Consider the following 27542-nt stretch of genomic DNA (forward strand, 5'->3'; position numbering starts at 1 on the left):
GTCTCCCCTCTCTCCTTGCCGGCTCCCTCTGGGTCCCGCTGCCCCAGCCCAAATGCCCCTTCCCCGCCCCTCCGCTCATTGTCTCCTTGCCATGCATGCCCTTGCACTTGTCCGCCTCCCGCTCGCACCCGCATCGACCCAACCTCCTTGGAAATATTAATGTAACATGCTCTAAATGTTTGGTTCTCAAACTTAGGTTCCCACGCCCCAGGGGTCAGTGAGCCATAGCTTGGTGGTCATTAAAATAATTGACCCCTCCGTGGATATTGCGCAATCCGCATCACTGACCAATCAGAGGCCAGAGATCTGCATAAACCATGCCCCTTTTTGCTCCCGCCATTTTCTCAGACAACATTGCATGGTCCAGTATAGGTTTAGTTAGCGTTTTATCGCGTATTTGGGTTATTTAACAAAAAATATGGTTAAGAGGTGTAGTCACGGACTTTGTAATAGTGACGACAGGTACCCTGAAAGGCTAGTTGGTGGAGTTCGATTCGTACCCTTTCCAAAACCGAAGACCCAGTACGAAAAATGCCTTCGATGGATCAAACTTTGTGGAAGACCGCATCATCAACTAAATCCATCTTATATTAACAGGAACAGATATGTTTGCACGAAGGTATGCCTTATATTTGATTTTCAATACATGTCTCGTATAAATGAATTCAAAGTTCTTCGCTAGCATAACATTGCTACGTGTGAACGATTGACACACTTATTCTTTGTTGAGAGATATTTAGTGATGATCCGACTGCACAAACGGGTCGCTTTCTTGCCGGCTCGCGGCCGAAGCTTAACTAGACTGTTTTTGCACGAAGACATGCCATATATTTAATTTTCAATACACGTCTCGTATAAATGAATGAGACGTTCTTCGCTAGCATAACATTGCTACGTGTGAACGATTGACACACATATTCTTTGGTGAGTGATATTTAGCGATGATCGGACTCCACAAACGTGTCGCTTTCTTGCCGGCTCGTGGCCGAAGCTTAACCAGACTGTTTTTGCACGAAGATATGCCCTATATTTGATTTCTAATACACGTCTCGTATAAATGAATGAGACGTTCTTGATGATTGAAATCGGAAGCATGGCGTCTCTCTCAGTTAAGAATGTATTGTATTTAGAATCTATAATGTATCGTTGATTTAAATGAAATCAGAAGCATGGCGTCTGTCTCAGTTAAGAATGTATTGTATTTAGAATCTATAATGTATCGTTGATTTAAATGGAATCAGAAGCATGGCGTCTGTCTCAGTTAAGAATGTATTGTATTGTATTTGCCATTTTTACGAATTGTTTGTCTTACGTCCCCGCACGTGGCGTGACGTCACTTCAGGAGGCGTGGTTAAGTGCCCTGTACGGAGGGGTCAATTTACAAGGGATTTTGTCATTAAAAAAAAAAAAAAACACAAAAACTAAATTTCGGGATCTGCACACCAATAAAAGATAAATGTTAAACCAGTTGCTCCATAATTTTGAGGCAGTTAAAAGCTCTAATTTGATTTTTATGAATATGTGCATGGTTTTAAAGACTTTGTTTTCAGGGGGGGGAGTTTCAAAGTAAGCATTTATCGCACGAATAAAGGTTTACATTTTGATGAATATAGTCTTTTAATTTAGAATGTCTTTTACTGGATAAGAAACATAAAAAAGAATAAATTTGTATTTTTGAAACTCACTCATTAAAATATGACTCCCGTTGTTAAATTTTGACATTATCATCACAATATGACTTCATTTTGGGAAAGTATGTCTTTATTCTCAGAAGATTAAGATTAAGATTTTAATCCCGTTAAAATATGCCTTTGTTCTTGTCGACATTTATTTATTTGAGGCTTTTTGTTTTTAATTATAACTGTGGTTCTTAGGGGTGCATAACTGCCACGTGTTATGTTTAATTGGCCTTAGGACAATGAAGATGTTCATGGAAAAAACTTCTCCCCTACTCTATAATAAGGGTCCTTGGAACCAAAAAGTTCGAGAACCGGTGCTCTATAATTTACCTCTCATCTGTCAACTATCTCATGTAAGCATGTAGCCAGTACGACTTAAATATGACCTGCTGTATGTTGCTCCTTTAAAAACACCTTGTTGGATGAAATTCAGGCTTACTTAAAACATATACATTACTATTTTTTTTTCATACATTTCATTGGATATGTTGGTTTAGCAACCTGCTTCCCACTTAAGCGTCAGCGCCACTGTCTGTGTCTTAGGACGTATGTGTTTTTGTCTGTTTTCAATTCTTAGCGTGCTTTGGTGTACATTCATCATCATGTCACCCACAGATTATCAGAGCATTCTAGCTGAGTTGCATTCCCCCGCTGCACTGCACTCCGACCCACATTTCCTGGTCCCCGAACTTCCCGTCACACCCAACCCTTCCCCTATCCACCACCGGCATTACCATTATCCACAACCCGACCCCCCTTGGCCGGTCGACTCCCACCCTCGGCCCGCGGCGTGGAGCCCAGAGATAAAGCCTGGAAGCCCACACGAGATTCCCGCTAAACCCTGTCAGCTTGCCCTGTCCCTTTCGGCTTTTGACCTCCCTGATCCTCTCCCGTCCAAGGTGCAAAAGCCCCACATCGCCCTGAACGACCAGCTGCTTTTGAGTGAGGAGGAGGAAAGGCCTTATCGAGAAATGGAGTGGAGCCGCAAGCCCAAGTCGCACGCTGCTCCTGCAAAGTGTGAGTTAGATGTCAACATGGCCTACTCAACATCATCCTCTTCAGTCTCATCTGGATCATCAGTAACCCCTTCAACACCTGACAGAGCGCAAATGGGAGATGGAAATGTAATGCATGTAGACATGTATATTAGAGGAGACGTGCCAAAAGCGAAGGGTAAGGTTGATGAGACGGTTGCGGTGGACGGAAATGTATTTGCGGAAAGCTGGGTAGAGCAGGACTTGATGAAAAATGTGGAAAGAAAATGTGAGATGGTGATAAAAGACAGGTGTCATTTCGAGGTGAATACGAACATTTTGACAGAACAAAAAGAAGAGCAGATTGTTTTGGGAACTGGGTTTCTAGTTGAGTGTATAGATGAAACAGCCGAGGTACAGCAAGTAGAAGGAAATAGTGAAGAAACGGTACGCCGTCGGAAGGGAACGGAAGTTGCTGGGAAAATTCTGCAAGGTGAAGACAGAGGCATTTGCCAGGCGAACGACTTGACCATCCAGGAATGGGCTGAGGCCCTTTGGTACCATCAGCCCACCGATTGTGGGTCTAATGAGGAGGAGGATGGAGGAGGAAATAGTGAGATCCCGGAAAAGGATTTTAGTTCCCGACGTGAAAAGATGAAGACTGAAGGCTCAGAGGAGAAGGAGGAGGACCTGGAGCTGACTATCGAGGCCAGCGATTTGGAGATTCCCAATCGAATTGAACAGCCAGAAAAAGACATGTGCTCGCTTTCAGGTTGGCAGAATGACTCATCCAGCGTAAATGTGGAGCCACTGACGCGACCCCGCAGCTCGGATCTGCTAGACAAGCGGGAAAGGTGCGATTTCTCCGGTCACTGAAATCCGATAGCCACACGAAAAAGTCCATCCTAATTCTGCGTCTCTCACCAGCCACGAGCATTCAAGCGATTCAGTTACTTCCTCATCCAGAGGCGAATCAGGGAGGTCCCGGCAGAACGGCGACAACTCAAGAACCTCAGCTCAGGGCGGCTCTTCCGGGTCGATGAACGGCAGAAAGGAAGAGGGAACGCTGGTGTCTGAGAAAAAATTCCAGGTAGTTCTGACAAACCTATTTGAAGATCCCTTTTCGTCATGTTACTCTAAGGCTGGATTTACACCCCATGTCCAATTCCTCAACTACAATTGCCTATTTTCCAAAAGTACATTTCTATGGACATTATAAGTGACACCACAAAGTCTTCAATTACACACCGCACTCATATTGAAACATATCAATAAATACTGTGTCACATTTTAATCCAAATTTAGAAGACTCCTCATTTCAATATGGAAAAAATATGCTATGCCATGGTCCTGCTGTAGCTGCTCAAAAATGGGTGCGACCAAATCATGTCGGACCCTCCAGTGCTACCGATGCAAAAATTTGTGTAGTCAAGACCTGCCCCAACTGTCTCACTTGAGAACAACAAATTGGAATTTTCTCTTGAATGAGCCAGTGGAAATCGGGTCAATTCTATTAAAACAGACAACAAATCTGTTCTAATCTACAAATTAGATTCAAATCTACAACTATGGTCAAGTGCATTAACCAGGTCTTTCAACAGAGCTGCCGATGGAGCCAAATTGCATGCCTAAATAATTACTTTCTCTCCTCCTAACTTCCCTTTATGAGTTTCTGTAATGATGTTTAAAATATGCCTACTCAGCAGCGAGTTAGTGTAGAGTCCGGTTCCGAGGAAGAACAGACCGTAACCACGAGAATCTTCAGACGCCGGTTCATTCTAAAGGTACAAAGGGCAAGCATGGGAAGCGATGCTCAGTTTGGCTTGAGGCTGAAGTGCTTTTTTTTGTGTGTGTGCTTGGAATTGGTGCCTCTTTGGTTCTGGTTGCATTAAATAGAATAGGAAAGTCACTTCTTTTGATTCTTGAGGTTGTCGTGGTGTCCCTCACTGTGAATACTTTGAATGTCAAGCATTTGTACTGTTGCTTTCACAACACATAAGAGTGTTGGGGTTTCTCAATTGATTAGATTTGATCAAACAAGAAATTTAAGGTAGAGTGAAGAAAATAAGTATTTGAACACCCTGCTATTTTGCAAATTCTCCCACTTAGAAACCATGGAAGGGTCTAAAATGTTCATCGTAAGTGCATGTCCACTGTGAGAGCGATAATATAAAAAAAATTCAAAAATCATAATGTATGATTTTTTTTTTTTTTAATGATTTGTGTGATACAGCTGCAAATAAGTATTTGAACACAATATCAGCTAGAATTCTGACCCTCAAATACCTGTTAGTCCGCCTCCACTCCATGTATTATCCTGAATCAGATGCACTTATGTGAGGTCGTTAGCTGCATAAAGACACCTGTCCACCCCATACAACCAGGAAGACTCAAACTTATAACATGACCAAGACCAAATAGCTGTCCAAAGACACTAGAGACAAAATTATACAACTCCACACGGTTAGAAAGGGCTATGAAGAAATTGCCGAGCAGCTTGGTGAAAAAAGGCCCACTGTGAGAGCAATCATTAGAAAATAGAAGACGCTAAACATGGCTGTCAGTCTCAATCGGAGTGGAGTCCAGTGCAAGATATCACCTCGTGGGGTCTCAATGATCCTTAGAAAGGTGAGGACTACACCAAAGGACTTGGTCAATGACCTTAAAAGAGCTGGGACCACCGTTTCCAAGGTGACTCTTGGTAATACACTAAGACGTCATGGTTTGAAATCATGCATGGCACAGAATGTTCCCCTGCTTGAACCAGCACACGTCAAGGCCTGTCTTAAGTTTGCCAATGACCATTTGGATGATACAGAAGAGTCATGGGAGAAAGTTTTGTGGTCCGAAGAGAGCAAAATGGAACTTTTTGGTCATAATTACACTCACCGTGTTTGGAGGAAGACGAATGATGACTTCGATCCAAAGAACATCATCCCTACTGTGAAGCATGGGGGTGGTAGCGTCATGCTTTGGGGGTGTTTTTCTGCACATGGGACAGGACGACTGCACTGTATTAAGGAGAGGATGACGCCGACCATGTATTGTGAGATTTTGGGGAACAACCTCTTCTCCTCAGTCAGAGCATTAAAGATGGGTCGTGGCTGGGTCTTTCAACATGACAATGACCCGAAGCACACAGCCTGGAAAACCGAGGACTGGCTCCGTAAGAAGCATATCAAACTTCTGGTGTGACCTAGCCAGTCTCCAGACCTAAACCCAATAGAAAATCTTTGGAGGGAGCTGATTCTTCTCAGCAAGAAACTCTAGAGATGATCTGTGTGGAGAAGTGTGCCAAAATCCTGCAGTGTGTGCAAACCTGGTGAACAACTATAGGAAACATTTGACCTCTGTAATTGCAAACAAAGCCTACCGTGCCAAATATTAACATTGATTTTCTCAGGTGTTTTAATACTTATTTGCAGCTGTATCACACAAATAAATCGTTAAAAAAAATCATATATTGTGATTTCTGGATTTTTCTTTTTAGATTATCGCTCATGCACCGACGATGAAAATTTCCGACCCCACCATGATTTCTAAGTCAGAGAACTTGCAATATATCACGGTGTTCAAATACTTACTTTCTTCACTGTAGATGGGCTATTACTGCTCTCAGTAGAAATGGCCTTTGCCTCCAAAACGTTCCACTTGCAAAAAGCAAGGACATCGCAGTGATGTTATGACAAATGCGAAGCCTCTAGAGGGCGTCGGTGCATGGCATCTGCGGCTTGCTCTGAGTTTGCTGTGAGAATTTTTCAGAAGGAAATTCGAGTTTGTCGTACTGTTGGGGATTAACGAAATGCTTGATCTGTCTCTCCTCTTGGTGTGGTGATGGTTTGTTGGGGGTATTTTGGTGTGAACTGTCTTATTTTGTGGCATTAATGACCAAACATTCACAGGGCGAGGAAGCTAAAAACATATCAGGCGAGTCTGTGACCGAGGAGCACTATTTGGACGAAGACGGTAACCTCGTCAGCCGAAAAGTAACGCGTCGTTTCATCTTCACATCCCAGTCCGTTACACGGAGAGAAGCGAAGTGTTAAACCATCAGTTCTTTTCTCTCTTTTTTTTGACACATCGAGCAGGTTATCAGGAAGGTAATCCGCCGACTGTCTAGCTCCTCAACAGACAACCACAGATGCCAAAGGGACCTTCCCAAAAATTTGGTCCTGCAGGACGGCGGACCTGAGGTTGGCATAGATAGCCGTCTTGGGAGCAAAGTCTTGATGGCATGGATATTATCGTTCGGGGAAAGAATATCCTGACTTGGCTCCATAATTCAGTCAGCTTTGACAGTACAATTCTAAACTTCAGAATGTCATAATTTATGTATGAAAGACCTTAAAAGTGTCTGTCACTGCTATGACATGGCAGGTTTAAGTCACTGTTTGATTTTACTGTGTTGGGGATGATTTGGTTTGGTCCTGGGTTTGAATCTCAGTCTTATCATCCCGTGTGGGGGTTTGCATCTTCTCTCTATCCTTGTGTGGCTTTTCTCTGGGCAATCTAGCTCACCTGCAACCAAAATGAGGACAAGCTTTAAAAAAGATGCTCGTATGGATGGGATGTTCTTTTATTTTCACTGGACTAGAACACACAAATGTTGCCATTTGAGATGCAACCTTGCTTGTTTTGTTCGTGGACTGTGGGGTGTCTATTCTACGTTGCAACAAAGGAAATGCTGACTCAGCTCACCAGTCAGGGCTTGATGCGCAATACAATAAGAACGAACCCTTGCTAGCTTGCTTGGTTATATGATTTAGCTTCATAAAAGGCTTAAAGATAAGACCCGGTTCGCAGTGTGATTCAGTAGATTTGTCCACCACTGTGAACCAAATCTACAATATCCATCCATTTTTTTATTTATACAGTAGCGCTTATCTGAATCAAGGTTGCAGGGAGCTGGAACCTATCCCAGCTGAGATTGAGCGAGCAGTTGGGTGCACCCTGGACTGGTCGACTGCCTAAAGCCACCATATTTGTATTAAAATAATCAAAATCTGATTGAGTTTAGTGCAACTCTTTCATGACATTTTCAGGCTGACTGAGTGGTTTCAGTGGTGCAACCACCTTGAATGCATTTTTCCACTCTTTTCAGTGGAAATTTGTGACTAATCAGCGCTGTGACTGTATTTTAATAATATTTTCCCCTTTCTCTCCGTAACGCATTTTTCCTCTTCCAGGGCGTGGTCGGTGTGTAAACAGACGACTAACGTTCGTTGCTTTCAGATGACAACGGTTTATGGTTAAATAAAAATAATAAATCCCTTCTCTCACGCAGCTTTATTTCTGCGTTTTATTTTGCAGAAAGAAGGAGGGTCAAGGACCGGCAGCCGAATGGACGAGAGGAGGCCCGGGGATAAAAAGTTTCACTCGTAGGGATGGACGGTTGTTCTCTCTCCCAGGTAGGCGACAGCAGCTCCGTGGCTGTCATGTTTGTGCAGCCATCAATATTGTTATCTAAAAGTTGGGATTATTTAGGATGCGCGCGTTCTGCGCCTCCACCCTTCATCCATTCCATTCGTTCAGAAGGACCGGATAAAAAAAATAAACTATTTCCTCAAATTAATTTACAGAATTTGTGAGTGGGGCAGATTTGTTTATTAGAGTGTATAAGAGAGGTTTACAGAGGATGATGACACTTGGCTATGTTAGCTTGACTGTTGTGATTCTCTTTCTATTATTTTTGAATATGTAGAAAATATTGTATATTATATATTTCATTATTATTAAAACTCACAGCAGTGGTGTTGTTTAGAGGTTAGGAACCAGTAAGTGTTTTACTTCTTGCTACTCATTTTGTGCATTGCCATTGAAGGACAAAATTTACTGCCGCCTTCTATTTGTAATTTTTATTTGATAGCAAGCATTCTTGTGTTGAATTGTGTCATATGTCTTCAATAAAGTTATTTAAAAAAAGGAGGATGTTGCCCATGGTGATTTGTTGCATCACGGTCGATTTATTTGAGGTGTTTGTTCAAGTGGCTGACGCACAGGGCGATTGAGTCACAGTCGATTTATTCGTAGTGAGGGGTTTGTTCAAGTGGATGATGCAACTGCTGATTAATTGAGACACTGCGTCTGTGAGAGTGCAGGCACAAATTTGAGGAAATATGGTCTAAGCGTGTTTTTCCCCAAAATGGCGAAGCATCTCACACCGCATATTTGCTCTTGTGTGTGCAAAAGGCTTAGTAATGTCTGAGCCTGCTCATTCCCTGCCAGCATTTGTTTTTAGAAAGAAAGAAAGAAAAAAAAGTGGATTTTTTTTTTTTTTTGTGAATGGGCATCAGTAACAAAGCGCTGATGAGCAATATTTAACCCCGAGATCTGTGCCTCTTGTCTTTTTTTTTTTTTTTTTGTCCGCCAAATCCCTGACTCAGAGCAGCGTGTAACTTCCAAAAAGAGAGCGTTATCCCACTGGCCTCACTGTTAAGCCACACTGCTGTTCGGCCGTATGCTGCACGATCGAGGCACCGCTCGTTCTCGTCCCAAACGAGGAAATATATTGGCAACGCTGTGAAGTCGAGCAGCACGCCCGCAGAGCATCAGGCGCAAGCATCATACTGTACAAAAGAAAAAAAAAATAATCAGGACCTGTTATTCCTGTATGAAATGTAAAGTCACTCCAGGGCTCCCCCTGAAGGTGTGAAATTTTAAAAGTAGGCTTGTCATGCTAAATGCTCACAAGTTAAATCAGTGCCCAGGCAGGATAAAGAATCATGGTACAATTGACATGCACTTGTGACACAAACTAAAATTAGTAATGTAGTTGTTTTGTTTGTTTTGGGTTTTTTTTTTTTTAACTTCACTGTCCACTGCTGGGGCAGTTGGAAGTCAAGTTACAACTTCTTCTTTTCCTTTCGGCTTGTCCCGTTAGGGGTCGCCACAGCGTGTCATCTTTTTCCATCTGAGCCTATCTCGTGCATCTTTCTCTGTAACACTCACTGTCCTCATGTCCTCCCTCACAACATTCATCAACCTTTTCTTTGGTCTTCCTCTCGCTTTTTTGCCTGGCAGCTCCATCCTCAGCACCCTTCTACCAATATACCAATAAAACTCTCTCGCCTCTGAACATGTCCAAACCATCGAAGTCTGGTCTCTGTAACCTTGTATCCAAAACATCCAACTTTGGCTGTGCCTCTAATGAGCTAATTTATAATCTAATCTTTCCTATCCAACCTGCTCACTCCAAGCGAAAACCTCAACATCTTCATTTCTGCCACCTCCAGTTCTGCTTCCCGTTGTTTCTTCAGTGCCACCGTCTCAAATCCGTACATCATGGCCGGCCTCACCACTGTTTTGTAAACTTTGCCCTTCATCCTAGCAGAAACTCATCTGTCACATAACACACCAGACACCTTCCGCCAGCTGTTCCAACCTGCTTGGACCCATTTCTTCACTTCCTTACCACACTCACCATTGCTCTGGATTGTTGACCCCAAGTATTTGAAGTCGTCCACCTTTGCTATCTCTTCAATCTTACCCCTCCACCCCTCTCATTCACGCACACATATTCTGTTTGACTTCGGCTAATCTTCATTCCTCTCCTTTCCAGTGCATGCCTCCATCTTTCTAAGTGTTCCTCCGCCTGTTCCCTGCTTTCACTGCAGATCACAATATCATCTACGAACATCCTGGTCCAAGGGGAATCCAGTCTAACCTCATCTGTCAGCCTATCCAATACTACCGCAAACAGGAAGGGGCTCAGCGCGGATCCCTGATGCAGTCCCACCTCCACCTTAAATTTTTCTGTCACCCTATGGCACACCTCACCGCTGTTCTGCTGCCCTCATACACGTCCTGTACTATTCTAACATATTTCTCCGCCACACCGGACTTGCGCATGCAGTACCATTGTTCCTCTCTTGGTACTCTGTCATAGGCTTTCTCCAGGTATACAAAGACACAATGTAGCTCCTTCTGTTACAACTTTATGAGTAAAATTTGTGCCTTGACCCGTACTGTGCAGCAGCATCCAAATGATTTTAATGGTGATATTTTGAGGTCACAATTCAGTCTAACTTATTGTTTCAGCTTTTAACGGACTGATTTGAATGCTTTGAATGTTTTGTGTCCTACAGCCATATGGGGACAGGCTGAGGGCTGAGGTGTTCCACTTTGAGGACTTGAGTCCAGCCAGCGTCGGCTTCCAACAAAGGGGCTTCACAAGATGAGAGGCGACAAATCCCGGCCCCCTTTTCTTGACCCTACAAGGCATGAGCATGAACTAACTCCCCGTCAATCAAAGGGCCAGAGAAAGCGAACGCTCGGACCACGAGACCCACCAGCGAGCATTCCGCTTCCTGTTTTTTTTTTTTTTTTTTTTTTGGGCACAAAAACGGTCGACTCTCTCCACGGGCGTTTCGCTAGGACTTAAGGGGGAAGCCCCCTGGAGCGTCGGGGCCGCCACTTCGCTCACGTCCACACAACCTAGCTGCAACCGTTGACCAAAGACGGCGCAATTCACTCCAGAGGAAATATGAAGAAAACGATCGAATGGAACACGTCACCCAACTTCAACATGTGCAACATGTTCATGCCTTATAGTTTTTCTTCTTGTACCCGCTTTTGTCAGGATGTTAATCGTTGAGGCACTTTTTTTTTCTCCCATTTTTTTTTTTTTTAAACAAAAGTAAATGAGAGTTTCTGTATATAGAGTTAGAATGTGTACAATTCTTGTAATATACAACTGAAAAGGGTGGGGTAGGGTCACAATTGGGTTGTGGGTGATCTTTTCAAGTGCTTTGGTAATCCGCTGAAGCAGTTCCACTTTTCAAAGATTTGCGTGTCACACAGGTTCTTGTAAAAAAGAAAAAAAAAAGAAAAAAAAATACATATTAAAGCAGGTATAATGTTTGTACACTGGCTGGTATAATTTTAACTTGAGGACATTTCCAGAAAATCAGTGTTGGGCCAGTCCCATAGTGGGATCTAATCCCGCAGCCTTTCGAGAGTATTTTCCACGCATGCTGTTCACATTATTTTAAGTACGATTTCTACAAGTTTGCAAAAACACCATATGGGAAAAAAAAGGCCCTTTTATCTGTGTATAAACGTATAGCCCTAATGTTTGTCACTGTTTTTATATTTTAAAACTGTCAAAGATAGCATTGAAGTGTTTTTTTTTTTTGGTGGGGTGAGGATGGGAATAATCTCGAATGTAAGCACCAGTTGGACGGTTCGCTCGCTGTACAACACTGTAACCGTATATTATCGGCTATAAGGTATAAGGGTCGCTGTACACTGTTTAGACCGTGTCTCACAAATACTGTGTGGTTTCAAATGGAAAAAAAAACAACCTGAATTCCCCCCCCATCACTTTTTTGGATGACATGTCCCTCGATTTAAAATCCACTCGAGAAAGATTTTGCCTGTAGCTCTGAATAGCGTCTTGAAAAAACACTGGATGGTCAGCAGAGGCCAAATAAAAGTAGGCATCAAATAGTGTTTGACTCTTGACACCGTGTGATACTTAGGCAAAAGAGTCTGTATATGCAGTGTCGATTTGAATCATTTCCATTTTGTGTGTGTTGGTTTTTATTAGACGGACCCATAAATCAAGTGTGTTCGGTATCAGTACGCCGATGCCATTGCTGTGAACATGAAAACGATGTGGCGTTTTCTTTTTCTGCTGCGTGGCACACATCCCCTTCCTCCTCTCAAGTCTATCAGGGGCCCGACGTTCCTTTGTTACGCTTGGACTATCGATTTTTTTTTCCGTTTCATCTGTGTTTTCACCCAGGTGGACTTTTTGATGTACAATTCTTACTAACAGAGTGAAGCCATTGAATATGTAATAATAATTCTAGCACTTTGGTTACCCGAGTCTTTTAGAGGCGATAGCAGCAGCGAGGACACCACAAATGTTTCAGATGTCTTTAGAGAAAATTTAAAAAAAAAAAAAAACAACACAAAATCGACCGAGAAAAGACAAAAATAAAATTGCGTTGGTTTTGCAATACAGTTTTTCTTGTGGTCTCTGGTGTATGTGTGTCGTTGTGTGGCGAAATATTGATATTTCATGAATGGGATTTTCATGACAAGAATTGCAGTGGGGGTGGGCATCCCGATGTACTTGGATGCGTCGTGGGAGCAAAGATAAAGTTTCCTCTGAGATTTTGCAGTGACTTAAATTGGGCTTTCTAAACTAAAGTCAAGTGGGCAGAAACTAAATGTCTGTTGCTAGTCATGATGTATATTAATCAGGATCATAACTTTTTTTTGCATCAATTAAATGGTTTGGGCCTTGATGGTCAACCATTATTTTATTTACCACTTAGAGTGGATTTTTCCATTCCCAAACATTGGACTTTTTAAAGAACTCTTTGATGTCAGCTAAGGTAAGTTTTTGTTTGGTTTTTTTTTCCAGTTGTTACTATGTATTAGTTTAGCGTTTTTTTTTTTTAATTAAAAACTTGTTCAACCTGTTATAACCAGACCTCAAAACTCGTCCTCTTTTTCAAGACGGCTTTTTGAAGTGAAAAGCATAAGCCTGTCTTTTTAAGATGCAAACGAACTGCTGAATTTAAAATTTAAAGGTGAGGTGTCTTCAACCAACAGCAACAGTCTAGTTGCCTTACTTTTTCCCACTAGACCAGGTTGCTTTGAATCATTGGTTTCTCTAAAATAAATTTATTTTAAATTTAATAACAGCATTTTATCATTCGGTGGGTTATCTTTACTATTTATTTTTATAATAAAGTGGGGCAAACTATGCCAAAAAATTGATAAGTTTAAAATACTTTTTTTATCGTACTTCTGTTGTAGACGTGTTTATTTCTAACGATATATTTTAACAATTTATGAACAGATGTTTTACTCTTGTTTTGAAGTATCAAATCACAACTTGACCACTATCTACAAACTATGTTTTTTTTACCATTATTTCTGTGAGGGGAAAAAATTGTAGCCCTTGCCCCTTGGCTTTTTATAATTTCTTTAAATTCATTATTATCTGTTTTCAGCAATAATAACTTTATTTAGAACATTTCTAAAGAACTATAGGACTTTAGGACCCAAGTCCTATAAATATTCTATTGTCTGTGTAAATTCTTGAGAAAATCACAGCCAAAGTTCTGTAGATGTAGTTGCTCTGTACAAATTCTATAGTTTTCTGTTGAATTTCTATAGAATTTTTTTTTTTTTTTTTGCAGGGTTGGGGCATTTTCATCGTTTTAAAAGAGTCATAACTTTCTTAATATTTGTCCCAGGATAACGATACATCACTGGAATCGTATTTGAAATATGTATTATTTTCATGATTATTGTGGTTATTGTTATTATTATTTCTTTGAGGTTTGAAACAAATACTTTATGACGTGCGGATTTCATGGAGCCGCCGCGCTTCCGGAGACCTCCTCGCCGGGTCGCTGTCCGCGCGGCGCCCCCATCAAGGTGACTCGGCGCAGGGGAGCAGAGCGGCGCCGTCGAGCTGCGTGGAAGAAGCCACGATCGTCTTCTTCTGCGCGGAGCCTCTCCTCCTCCTCCTCCTCCTCCTCCTCCTCCTCATACACAAGTCGCCATGGCGGACAGCGCGAGCGAGAGCGACACCGACGGCGCGGGCAGCAGCTCGGCCACCCCGATGTCGACGTGCGCCTCCAACTCGGGCAAGCCGAGCATCGTGATCTCGCAGTTTCGCCTGGAGGAGCTCACCAACCGGCTGGCCTCGCTGCAGCAGGAGAACAAAGTTCTGAAAATCGAGCTGGAGACGTTCAAACTCAAGTGCAAAGCGCTGCAGGAGGAGAATCGAGACCTGCGCAAAGCTAGCGTCACTATTGTGAGTAGCCCGAGCCGCTTAGCTCGAGGGGTAGCGTACGTGACAAGCTTATCGCGACGTGGGGGGGCTTTTTGGCATCTCGTCGCATGTCACGGCAACCAGTTGCACATGTGCTGCGTGTCACGCGTGTCCTTTATTCCCCTAACACGCCCCTCTCGTGTTTTTGTTAGCCTCTTGGCTAGGTTGCCATGCTAACGTAGCGTGCGTGCTAACGTCTGGTTTGGGGTTAGCCGGCCAGCTAGTTTGGCTTTGTTTTGTTTGTTTATCCCCCCCGCAGCTGATCTCCGCTAACCCCAACTCGCTTCTCCGAACCGGTGTTGACACCTCACCAACTCATTGATTAAGTCTGCGTGAGCTGTTTAGGGGCGTTTAAGCCCGGACACGCACATACGGGAAGGCTGTGCTATGCGAGTTAAAAAAAAAAAATGTGGACACGGAGCTAAAACATCAAGTGTATACATTATTTGCCCCGACGAGGTGTGAAACTGATGCCGTGTTGCGATGGGAAGTATGTAGGCCAAACTTCGCCAAGCGAAGCCGAGAGGGAGGGTCGTGTGTCGGCCAGTCGAGCGAGGTTCGGGACGGGTAACACCTCAAGCCTTGGCCTCGCCATTCCAGCTCCTATAAACGCATTGCCAATGTGATTAATTTGCGTGTGCATCATCGTGCTGAAATGTTAGCTGCCTCCTGTACCCCCCCCCCCCCCACACACACACACTTTTGAGCCTCCCATTACTGCAAGAACTCAAAAGCCATTAGGGGAAATTCTGTTTCCGTTATGGATGCCAGTGGAAAAACAAAAAGTGAATCACCAGCCTACCATTAAAAACGTTTTGGCCACCGTTCAGTTATGCAAGTCCACCCTGTTTAAATAAGCGTCTTAAGTCTGGTTCGACACAGTTCAAGTGACTGGAGCACGGTAGTCTAGTGGTTTGCACGTTTCACAGTTCTGACCTTTTTGAATCTGTGCTTAGGACCTTTGTGTGGAGTTTGCTTCCCTGTACTCATGTGGGCTTCCTCCCACTTTCCAAACCCGTGAACTTTTAGGTTCATTGAAGACTAAATGGTCCATCGATGTGACCCGACTAAGCGCCATACAGAAAAGAATAGTTGTGTTCAAGCGACACGATTCCCTTTTCTTTTGTGTATGTGCATATGCTCTCAATTGCCGCAATTAGTAATGACTGTGTAATGAGAACTTAAAGGTCAAGTGTCATGCCTAGAAACATTCTAAAATAGATATTGTAATGAAAAATACATATGACATTCCTCACTTCAGTGTCCACACGAAAAAATAAATATGAGCGAAGAGCGCGTCATCCATGCGTAAAGTTGCGGAAGTCTCATTCGACATCCAAGTGTTCGCTATATCGCCTGCATCTTCTGTTCATTACGTCACACCAGGACATTCGCCGTTGAAAACACACCGTGCCACCTACTATGGGACACGGAAGCTCTTTTCAAACAAGAGAAACATCTCACAATCGAGTGAAGTGACCGGGGCAGTATTACCCTATCGATATATTTAGACGACATGTGGATCGCTTCTAACTAACAACAGAGTCCCAGACAGTATGTATGAGCCAGCCCGGCCGAAGTTGTGCCCGACAGGTACATCGACATATTTAGCTCCCCTGATTTACATGTGCAGATCTTTTGTTACATTCTGAGAGGATTGTGCCCCCCCCCCAAAAAAAAACAAAACATTATTTTTGTAGTAGCTGTATACACACCTACCTATCATTTGGAACCCACAAAGCTCTCATCCTTTGCACCCGTGCAATCCATTTTTCACGACGAACCGGGTCTTTTTGAAAAGTATGAAGAGCGAATCCATCCTCCCGAGTGTTCGAACAATATCCAGCTATACAACGAGCCGGCATTTTGGCTAACACGAAGGAACAACGAGCTACCTTCCAGCAGGTAAAACTCGTAGAAACATACAAGACCGCTTGAGTGTGCGTCTGCTACTAACATCGCTTCCTGCTTCTTCTTGAAAACAAATTCCTCAAGAGGATTTTCATGGGGGGAGTGACAAAAAGCCATATAAGTCAAAATAATGTTTTGTGGTGAAAAAACAGATGGGTCCATTCCGGCTGCCTTTTTTTTCCATTAATAACATAATAAACATCATCGATTTCATGACAGTGGCACTTTAATGTATATCAAGTCTCTTGTAATTGCTTACGGTAAATGCTCATAAACATAATATAAAATACCCCATGTGAATCGAAACTGAAATATTACACTTAGAAATGCAATCTAAATATGCAAAATCATTGGTGTATACATCATTAAACAAGCAAAATAGTGGGCTACACCGGTCAGTCAGCTCACGTCATTTGAATCGCTCGGGAGTGAGTTAGCGCAGGTCGACCAAACGTTTAACACTTGTAATATGTACCGTATTATTGTTTACATCTGTGTTTTTGCCGCCCATATCCTTGCAGCAAGCCCGCGCGGAGCAGGAGGAAGAGTTCATTAGCAACACGTTGTTCAAGAAGATCCAAGCCCTCCAGAAGGAGAAGGAGACCCTGGCTGTCAATTATGAGAAAGAGGAGGAGTTTCTCACCAACGAGCTGTCCAGGAAGCTCATGCAAGTGAGTCGGCCTACAACTGCAACCGTTACCCGAAAAAAAAAAATAATAATAATAATGTTGCGCCTTGGCTGCTCAGTGCAGGATGGCAATTGATGATAGGAGAGCGGAATGTACATTGCAATGCCGTTTAGTGTTATTGTGAGGAAACTTGCCACACTTGGTAATCTCCACGGCGCACCGCTAGTTAAGTGTTAGTACTCAGTTTCGTACGCACCAGTTAACTTCCTTTTATATTTGTCTGACAGTTGGGGTTTGAATGCGATTCGATTTTCACTTCCCAAAATTGTACATGTTTGTTTCGGTTCTTTGAAGAAAAAATCCTTTTGTTTTTGGGTAGGTTTATTCGTTAATGTTTTGTATTTGTACGACTGTTAGGAATGCTGGGGAAACAAAGTAATAAGTGAAGTTGATCTGTGCGCTTCCTTAAATGATTTTGGTCTACGTTTATTATTTTGTAGAAGTAGAGAAGGTGGAGTTGAAGAGAAGGTTTATGGATGTGGTGAGGGAAGACATGAGGGCAGTTGGGCTTAGAGAGGAAGCTGCAGGAGATAGGCTTAGATGGCAAAAGATGACACGCTGTGGCGACCCCTAACGGGACAAGCCGAAAGGAAAAGAAGAAGAAGAGAAGGTGCAGTTGTTCATGTGCAGTGGTACCTTGCATTAAGTTTAGCTTGCGTTTAACACAATTTATTACTATTTCCATTAAATGTTCCTCTGAATTTAAATAAAATGCCACCAATAATTTTTTAGCTCCCCCCCAAACTTACCTTTTTATAAAAAAAAAGAAAAGAAAAATGTAATTACAATATTTTGAAACATGTTAAATAAACTGGCTTTTTAAAGTGTACTATAGAGCTCGTGCACCTACGCCATCAAATCACGTGACTTTTGATTACGTTGCCGTATTGCTGGTCAAGCTAAGCATTGCTCGATGCTAAGTCGGTTGGAGACGACACAGAAATATGTCTAGAAAAATGAGATAAACTCGGTATAGAGGACACGTATTTAATGCCAAAGTCGATGTTTTCGCCGAAAAGAAATTGGACTGTTAATTCGCTTCCGCTTGTCTTGGACAACTGGATCTACACATGGATCTCGTGAGTAAGTCATCGAGATCTCCACGTAAAAGTTTGAAAGCTTATAAAAGTCTGGACGCATACAAATACTTAATTTCTGGACCTGTTCTCAATCAGGAATAAATCCCACATAGTGACGGGTTGACGGCTCGTGAACACGGAAGCGTTCGGCCACACGTTAACCTTTGCAGGAATCCATCAATGTTTTCAGCTAGTATTCATACAAATGCCAGTATTTAAATAAATGACTCCTAGTTTTACACAAACTCGCATTCATTAACTATGATTGGGGAAAAAAAAAGAGAGGACGGAGTCTTCTCCATGGAATGTACACGGAAGCGATTGCGGTCACACTTAAACTCTGTGAACTTCTGTGACAGACATTTTTTTTTTCTTAACACTCATTGTTCTCAAATGAGCCAACTTGGCATTCTAAATACTTTTTGGTAATTTGAAATTGAGAAGAATAATTCCTACCTGAAGTGAAGCGATTGCTGCACAGGCGTGTGCGTATTTTGGTTGGGCACCATCCAACACGTTTAATTGCCGAAATCCATCGATATTTTATGTTCTTTTCAGATGGTATTCCATAGAATGATCTCTTTGAATATTTGTCTTGTCTGTTGTGACAACCGGAAGCACAACGGATCTCGGATATTGTAAATATTCTCCTCCGGTTGAATGTCTCCCCACAATGTCGAGCAGCTCTATTTGCCCGGCAATATGGCGGCGTGAAAATGGTGACGTCACGTGCATGAGCTTTATAGTGTTTATGTCAGATGTGTATTTTCAAGGTGCTGAATGAACGCCTAATGATTTATTCCCCCTGACGTTAAACACGAAACCACCCCCGATACATAATATCAATTTTAAGATGTAGTCTAAGCAGGCAGGTGTGTATTCTTCACCAATCGCTTGAGTTCAGTGACCTCACGCTCTCATTGACGAGGATCTACACTAGTGCGTCTTAACGAATTTTTACCCACCCAAATTTGGACGGGACCAAGTTCCAACGTGAAGATATCCGATCCCCTGCATTTTCTATTTCCGCCGCCCTGACGCACATCCAGATTGTGCCACTTGAATCACGCAGCGTAAATCCCGCCGACGTGGACCCGTGTTTGACATCATCCGTCTGGGTCGTCCTTGTGTACACAAGCCGAGAGCAGCGAGTGTATTATCATGAGCTGTATTTTTAAACTCGCCCGGAGGATGAGCGGACTCCCGATGACATCACTCGGGCCTCGAAAGGACTCTCTAACGACTCTCCTTCCATCTGTCGGTTATTTGGTACGGCTCTGCCTTCTGTCGTGTCTGCGGCAGTCGTTCCTAGTTGCCCTCGCCAGTCATTTCCCAGAAATTAGCCTGCAGTTTTCCTCGTGATGACTAACGGTCGCTTATGTAATCCGTCATTCTTGTTTGAGTGGTTTATCTGCCAAATGTGGTGACCACGGTTGCTACGTCTTGTCATTTTTCACAATCCGTCCCGTTTTGCAGTCGGCTCAACGTTGGAGCTATGGCCGTGATCTTTTTCACTCCCGTCTCCAAATAGTTGACGGGTGCCTCATTGTCCGTCGCCCTTTTGTGCTTCTCCACTTCGCCCGCCCCGCTCACTCTTTCCCTTTTCCGTTTGTTTCTTTCAGCTCCAACATGAGAAGGCCGAACTGGAGCAGCACCTGGAGCAGGAGCAGGAGTTCCAGGTCAATAAGCTCATGAAGAAGATCAAGAAGATGGAGAACGAGACCATCTCCAAGCAGCTGACTTTGGAGCAGGTATGTCGGTTTCAGGCAAGAGTTCAATATTCATTTTTGTTTATTTTTCAACACAAGATGGTGCCTGAGCAGGAAGTCACGGAATCATCTCCAGGTAAAATCGGTGCCTTGGAAATTGTTCATCTGTGATGAGATTTTTCCCGTCACTTACAGTGAAGAAAATGAGTATTTGAACACCCTGCTATATTGCAAGTTCTCCCACGTAGAAATCATGGAGGGGTCTGGAATTTTCATCGTAGGTGCATGTCCACTGTGAGAGAGATCATCTAAAAAGAAAAATCCAGAAATCACAATGTATGATTTTTTTTTTTTTTTTTTTTTTTTAAACAATTTATTTGTGTAATTTCAGACCCCTCCATGATTTTTCCAAGTGGGAGAACTTTCAATATAGCAGGGTGTTCAAAGACTTATTTTCTTCAATTTAAGTCTCGAAGGTCTGAGTGACGCTTGTGTATTAACCTTCATATATCACAAAAATGAACATTGATTTTATCAAAAAAGGACATAACCTGTGTTGCTAAATGGTGTTCTGAAGAATAATAAAATCAGGAATTATTTTTTTTGTTTAATCGACTGCTGGTGAAATTAGCCAACATTTATCAATTGCTGTTTTAACCAATTCGTGGGGAGCGTCCCATTTTTGGGACATCATGATTTTCACGAACTATATCCTTTAATATATCAAAATATTGAAGTGTTTTAATCTGAAGCCATAATTTGGTATCAGGAGAGGATAACTCATCGGTCAAAGTTAGCACGGAGTTATTTCCCTTTCTTTCCTGACCCAACACGGCTGCCTCAAGTTATCGTATAACTTAACCATTAATGAAAAAGAAGTGTCATTTCCTTGATTGTGGCCTGTTAGGAGACCTTTATCTCAATAAGGCAAAGAATTGCCACCCTGCCCATGAATGGGTTTAAAATTGTTTTTCAAAGTGATCAAAGAAATTACAAAGCTCGAATAATGTTGCCGTTAGTTTTTCAAATTTATTAGAAAAAATGTCAAAGATGAATAATGTTTAGGTTTTTATTTCAAGAATAAAATAATTGCTTTTTGAAAGTATTTTTAGACAGAAATTTTGAGGAAAGTGTGTGTTTCGTTTGCTGACTTTAATCGGAAAATTTAATGGTGTGTGTACAGTACTCTGTACATTGTTCCTGTACAACATCCTGGATGCGTTTAAATATTTCATTAGAACCAACACTTTGAGGAAGATGATCAAAATTTCCTAAAAAATCACTTTCCCCAAACTTAAAGCGTAAAATGGATTTGAAAACGAGTTGCCAAACTCAATGTTTCCTCAAAGTGAGCACACAGCAGAAATTCTCTTGACTAGAAGACCTTGGATGAGCTTTCTCTGAATGTTTTTCTTTTTGCTGTCTCTCCTCCAGTTGAGGCGGGAGAAGATCGACCTTGAGAACACATTAGAGCAGGAACAAGAAGCCCTGGTCAATAGACTTTGGAAACGGATGGACAAGCTGGAGGCAGAGAAAAGGTGTATATTTCAAAAAAGAAACATCTTCATTGACATTTAACTCACTTTTTTTTTTTTTTTTTAATGGACCGGTTGATAGTGACCTTTTATTCAACAGGATCCTCCAGGAGAAGTTGGACCAGCCCGTGTCAGCCCCCCCGTCCCCACGGGACGTCTCCATGGAGATCGACTCCCCGGAGAACATGATGCGGCATATCCGCTTCCTGAAGAACGAAGTGGAGAGGCTTAAGAAAAGCCTGCGCACCACCGAGCTGCAGCGTAAGTGGGCTTCCTTGACCCGCCACGCGAGCCGAGCGGGCTCGCGCTTCGGTGGGACAGGTGCCGATGGGGCCCCGGGTTGGGGGTGGAGGCGGGCACATCAAAGTGGGTCTTCTTTCTCATCTGCAATTCAGAGCAGGATACTTGCTTGCGAGTAAAAAGATTCTCCAAACTTATTTTACAGCCACTTTCTCTGTTTGGGGGAAAAAAAGTTCTTTTTCGAAGGAGGAAATTCTACATGTACATCATCATCATCAGCACATTGGTAGTGATCCTAATTCTGTTGGTTTGCACTCAGCTAGGTAATGAACATAAAACTAACATCAGAAACCTTGTCCTGTAATTTGTTGTTGGCCACTAGGGGGAGCGCATATCTCATTCGTAAATACAGGCGTTTTGCTTCCTTCATGATACGGGAATCGGGCATTGACCTGCTTGCTTTGTTTATTGGCGATAAGTTCATCCTGTCGTAAACAACGTTGTTTGTCTCCCCCGCAGACACGGAGAAGCGTGCGCAGTACATCGAGGAGGAGCGACACATGAGGGAGGAGAACGTCAGGCTGCAGAGAAAGCTCCAGAGGGAGATGGAGCGTCGGGAGGCGCTGTGCCGACAGTTGTCGGAGAGCGAGTCCAGCCTGGAGATGGACGACGAGCGGTACGAGCCGCACACGATAAACATTTTGAAAGCAGTTTTAATCACTGCTGGCTCAGTGGCATAAAAAATATGACGTGATGATGGATGCAAGATCCAAGCCCCAAATTCTGATAGGACGCCTACATCGAGTATTTTCATGTACATATCAAGTGACACGTCCAATATAGCTGTGAATACACGAAACAACCTAGTTTCCACAACGTGGCCCAAAGTAAGGCCCCGGGGTATTTGTCTCTAAATTTTATTTGCAGGAAAAGGCCTGACAAGTCTCCACACCTCGCGGTGACAACTTGGAAGTAAACTACTATGTAAATATAACAATTATTCAGATTTCACATAGTTTTTAGTCCGTCTGTACTTTGATTTTAAATGAGGACTCCACTGGGTGCTCTCGTTAATTATTTTAGCCATATTTAATTAATGATCAATGCTTTTGCTGTAGTATAGAATTATAACTGGTGTTTATCAATGTTTGAAAGAGGGCTACGCATATGTCATTAGTTGGTATTTATATACTGAATATATTGGTACATATATCAGCACATAGAGGCAAACAATAGTTGGACTCACAATTACATTTACTGGCAATTTAGAGCCGCCATTAATGTCTGTTTTGGGATGTGGGAGGAAACCGGGGTGCCCGGAGAAAACCCACCCACGCAGGCGCGGCGAGAAAATGCAAACTCCACACAGGTGGGACTGGGATTTGAACCCCGGTCCTCAGAACTGTGAGCCACATGTCGGTATAGGGTTTTACAATATTTGGTGTATCCAAATCCTGTCTTATCCATCCATTTTCTTTGCCGCTTATCCTCACACGGGTTGCGAGGAGTGCTGGAGCCTAATCCCAGCTGTCAACGGGCTGGAGGCGAGGTACACCCTCAACTGGTCGCCAGCCAGTCGCAGGGCACATAGCGACAAACAGCTGCACTCACAATCACACCTAGGGGCAATTTAGAGTCCCCAATTAATGTTGCATGTTTTTGGGATGTGGAAGGAAACCAGAGTGCCTGGAAAAAACCCATGCAGGCACGGGGAGAACATGCAAACTCTGTACAGGTGGATCCGGGATTGAACCCGGGACCTCAGAACTGTGAGGCCACTGCTTTTACCACCTGCTTCACTGCGCCGCCTTCCTGTCTTATAATATCTCTAATATCTGTCTTGTATTTTCTTCATGGAACTTCAAACTGCTCTGCTCATGGAGGCTTGTATACAGAGCTATTATAACATTACCAAAATGTCCATAATTTCACAATATAACTCCCAAATGGATATTTTACATATTTACCTCCAAATTCCACATTTTCTCACAAATTTCAAACCATCCCAATTTCAAGGCTCACGTTGTACACTTGAAATATTTCATTATTTCAGCTTGAGCTCTTTAAACATTCACATGCAATTTATCCAGAAATAAAGCGTATGTAAATTGTGTCACTCGGTAGCAAAAAAATAATAACAATAATAATTTGACCTGTGCACTGTAATTCCGGCCCGAGTGTGTTGTGATTGCATTTTAGCCCAACCGTTGCGTTACATAACAGTTTGCCCCTCATAAAGCACTGCGGTGTCATAATCATTATGGCACTCATCGTCTGGGCTGACGACGTTCCTTTTTGATTTTGTGTCGCCTCATCAGGTACTTCAACGAGATGTCGGCGCAGGGCCTGCGAGCGAGGACGGTGTCCAGTCCCATCCCGTACACCCCCTCCCCTAGCTCCAGCCGCCCCATATCTCCAGGTAGGTCCACGGTTGCTCAAGCGGTCAGAAAGCAGCCGACAAGAGATGTCAAAGAGAAGTGGCATCAATACAATTTATTTTTTTATAATCTATCATAAGAACTCTGGCAGCAGCACATAGACATCAATATCATAAAGGTCACCTTACATAACAGACATTTTTATGATTATCGTAAGTTGGTCATGTCACCATTGTTGACCTGCAGTTTGATGTTTGAAGTAATCCTTGGACCGGAAGAAAGAAATATATTTTATTTCTCGGCACTGATGGTTGAATGTGTGTTTCAGGGGTTTCCCAGCACCGGGCGCTCGTAAACAACAGGCCTGTTTCACTTCGTTCAAAAATAACTGAACTGCATTGTTCCCCTGCTGTATCATTAACTCAGTTGAAAAACAATTTTTTTATGCTGTGAAGGGCTAAAATACATAATTGCCAAGGGCTAAAAATACACAGATTTCACCAATCAAAGTAAAGCTTTATAATTGTCTGCCCCAAGGCAAGGCAAATATGGCACAGGTCTTCAATTTACCCAAACATAGTTCCTTTGTCCCAAGTTGGTGGAGAATAGCTACACGAAGCCCCTCAACTTCAACATAGTTCCTGAGAAGCTCAAAACAATACACATTCAACAAGGCTTTGTCCTGAGCTCAAAAACAGTCAGTGGGTGAGTTGCTCAGCTCAGGAAAAACAAGTAATTGGTTCTCCCTCCCCCAAAAATATGCCCATGTCAGTTTAGGATTACCAGAAGAGCGAACTTGCGGTTCAGAAAATCGAGGTTTACTACGGAAGCATATTACTGACACACACACATTTCACATTATAATGTAAATCATTTCCCATAACAATGTGAATCGTTTCACATAATAACGTAAAAAATAATAAATAAATGAATTTCACCCCTCTTTGCCCCGCCCCACCCAAAAGACAATTACTTCCGGTTCGGGTGGGCATTAGCGTCTTGCATGAAGATTACCTCTTACACATGGAGCAAGAACATGTAAGTTTATTCTTAGCATCCTATAGTTTTGTGCTCCTTTTCTGTTGGGTGTGGTATTAATATGCTTCCGTACGGGGTAAAGAGGGGTGAAATTTATTTATTGTTTTCTACATTACTGTGTGAAAAGATTCGCATAATAATGTGAAACAATTCACATTATAATGTGAAACGATTCACGTGATAATGTGAAACAACCTTTTTTTTTTCGGTGTGGCAGTAATAGGCTTCCTTACTTTACAGTATGCATAGTTTAATACTCTTTCATGTTTTCACCTACGCGGGTAGGTCTTGAACATATCCCCCTCGATAAACTGGGGTTCACTTTACTAATACTGTTGATACATGTATAAAAATGACGCCCAGTCAAAGTTTGTTGTGCAAGTTTCACTTCCCGTTCCCTGCAGGTCTGTCATATGGCAGCCACACAGTCGGCTTCACCCCACCGGCCACCCTGTCCAGAGCCGCCATCTCGCACTACAACACCCCTGCCCTTCACGTCCACGGAAGCTCCTCCCACTCCGTAGCGGTGAGTCACAGCCGCCCACGCGCTTGTTCAGTTTTGGGTTGTTTTTTTTTTTTTTTTTTTTAAGATTTTGAAGGAACTTTGGGTCTATCTGTCTGTCTGTCTATCTGTCTGTCTGTCTATCGATCTATCTATCGATCTTTCTATCTATCTATATCATTTTCGTTATAAAATATGGTCTATGGCGAAGCACCTGTTTTTGTTCAGGAGGGTTTTAATAACGTAACTATTTCATAATAACAGTTGTATCACAAATTGCCTGTATAGGAGTTACACTGAGATTTTATTTCAACAATTTTTATCAGTGTTGCTCGCCTTCATTTTTGTTACATATTAGCTGCATGAGTAGAAAAAAAAGAATATATATGTACGTATGTGTCTTATATTCTTCAAATAAATTGTAGTCGAGTACTGCATCATAATCTGTTTTTTATCATCTTTTTGTCGCCTTATTTCCCATGTGTAGCAATTTTTTTTTAAATTAAAAGCGTTGTCTGTATATCAATAATCCCAACATATTTTGACAAAACAATGCTTCTAAATTTTCTCTTTTTTTAAATCCAGTTTTTGCATTAGAGCTGTACTTAATATTGTTGTTCATATGTGTAATTTTTTTTTTCCCTCTCTCTCTCATGCCGTCTTACGCAGAGGCCCTCGCCGAGGAGAAGCACCAGCCCTGACAAATTCAAACGTCCGACCCCCCCACCGTCCCCCAACACACACTCAGGGGCCCTGCAGCCTCAGCCCCCGCCGCCCCCGCCCATGGTCCAGTCCATGTCCTCCCCGGCAGCCATGTCGCAGCACGCCGCAGGGGCCCAGCCGCCTGCCTCCCAGCCTTAACGCCGCACGCCCACACACACGCACACCCATATATGCACACGCACACATAAACACGCACACACACACATCTCCGTCTCGGGGTGCACGAGGGCGCCCGCCGGATGCCATGACGCCAAAACCTGCAGCAGCTTCCATCGTTAACAAGCTCTGGAAGAAGCGCTCAGAAGCAGCTTACAAAGTTTTAAAGAGAGAAGCGACACAAGCCCAGCCAAAAGCCGCGCGGCGGCGTTTCCGAATTGCTCTTAAACAAATGGATGTACCGAAAAATAATCGCTTCTGGGACTCGTCGGCCAATTATCTGTTCCGCCCTCCCGTCGTGTATACGTCTTGCGTTACTTTGCTTCGGAACTTTAGCTGGTCGGAATCGTGTTTGTGGCGTTTTTTTGTTTTTTTTTTTTTTTTTCAGATAGCACAAACAGCACAGAGCTTCACCGCAGCTTTTATTTTATTATTTTTTTTTTAATTCGTTGACGATTTGGATTTGCGATAGATGGATGTTTGGTTCAGCTGATGGATGTATGGCCGTCTCTGTGGATGTGATCGATTGTTTCCACGCCTCTAATGTGGCACTCAACTGCAGTAATGTCCGCCACCCCGACCCACACTCCCTTTTGTCCGTTGGCCGCTGTCATCGTTCGCTCACATTTAGCAAGGTTGCCCGAGAGGTGTCATAGAAGACCACCCGGTGGTCTTTCCCGTAGCGTGTTCAACACGGAGCACGCGTAGCTGTCGTTTTTGTTCCTGCAGACATTTTCCAAGCTCGTCGAAGTAAATTTGGGGGAGGGAAGGCTTAAAGGGGTGCGAGGGGCGGGGGTCGTCTCTCCGGATGCACACTGGTACATAAACCACAGATAAATGTCGCCTTTGAGGTGTTAAATAATGTAGTCCGAGGTGTTACTTCGTCATGTACTCTTAGCTCTTCTCTCTTTCTCTGAGTGTATTTCTCAACGCTTTATCATCAGATAATGGCAACAAAAAAAAGAAAAAGGAATAAACACATTGTGCTCTTTACACTAAATATACATACTGCTAAAACATTCTCAATGAATGGTACTGTCAAACTAAATTTCTATGTATAATTAAAAGCTCTTGAGATGAAATCTTGCTTGATTTGTGAGACCTAACCATCCCCCCCCGGCCCCTCTCGATA

At 42.9% G+C, this 27542-nt stretch overlaps 2 protein-coding genes across 18 annotated transcripts in view; both read left to right on the top strand.

The window, feature by feature from the left end:
• Window positions 1–13485, top strand: part of LOC133509923 (ankyrin-3-like) — a 146623-nt gene extending 133138 nt beyond the window's left edge. For 3 of the 16 annotated variants that reach the window (XM_061837439.1, XM_061837441.1, XM_061837442.1), the window contains 7 exons: window positions 2295–3507; window positions 3581–3743; window positions 4357–4437; window positions 6556–6639; window positions 6742–6846; window positions 7964–8061; window positions 10738–13484. In XM_061837439.1, the coding sequence (XP_061693423.1) occupies window positions 2295–3507; window positions 3581–3743; window positions 4357–4437; window positions 6556–6639; window positions 6742–6846; window positions 7964–8035 (1718 nt within the window). In that variant the 3' untranslated portion in view covers window positions 8036–8061; window positions 10738–13484. Of the gene's footprint in view, window positions 1–2294; window positions 3508–3580; window positions 3744–4356; window positions 4438–6555; window positions 6847–7963; window positions 8062–10737 lie in introns of those variants that run through there. The other 13 variants (XM_061837440.1, XM_061837447.1, XM_061837454.1 and 10 more) reach the window with 10 other exon arrangements.
• A 467-nt stretch (window positions 13486–13952) lies between these two features.
• LOC133509925 (coiled-coil domain-containing protein 6-like) lies at window positions 13953–27492 on the top strand. 2 transcript variants are annotated; one of them, XM_061837456.1, is made up of 9 exons: window positions 13953–14432; window positions 16883–17032; window positions 19752–19880; window positions 21273–21376; window positions 21456–21634; window positions 22133–22289; window positions 23932–24032; window positions 25434–25555; window positions 26201–27492. In XM_061837456.1, exons 1-9 carry the CDS (start codon window positions 14178–14180, stop codon window positions 26390–26392), a joined length of 1389 nt encoding a protein of 462 aa, XP_061693440.1. In that variant the 5' UTR covers window positions 13953–14177; the 3' UTR covers window positions 26393–27492. The 2 variants fall into 2 exon arrangements, with proteins under 2 accessions (XP_061693440.1, XP_061693441.1); XM_061837457.1 differs by having other exon boundaries at window positions 13959–14432; window positions 21474–21634.
• Window positions 27493–27542: the final 50 nt, after the last annotated feature.

The sequence above is a fragment of the Syngnathoides biaculeatus genome, chromosome 12 (assembly GCF_019802595.1).
Source record: "Syngnathoides biaculeatus isolate LvHL_M chromosome 12, ASM1980259v1, whole genome shotgun sequence".
Taxonomy (NCBI): domain Eukaryota; kingdom Metazoa; phylum Chordata; class Actinopteri; order Syngnathiformes; family Syngnathidae; genus Syngnathoides; species Syngnathoides biaculeatus.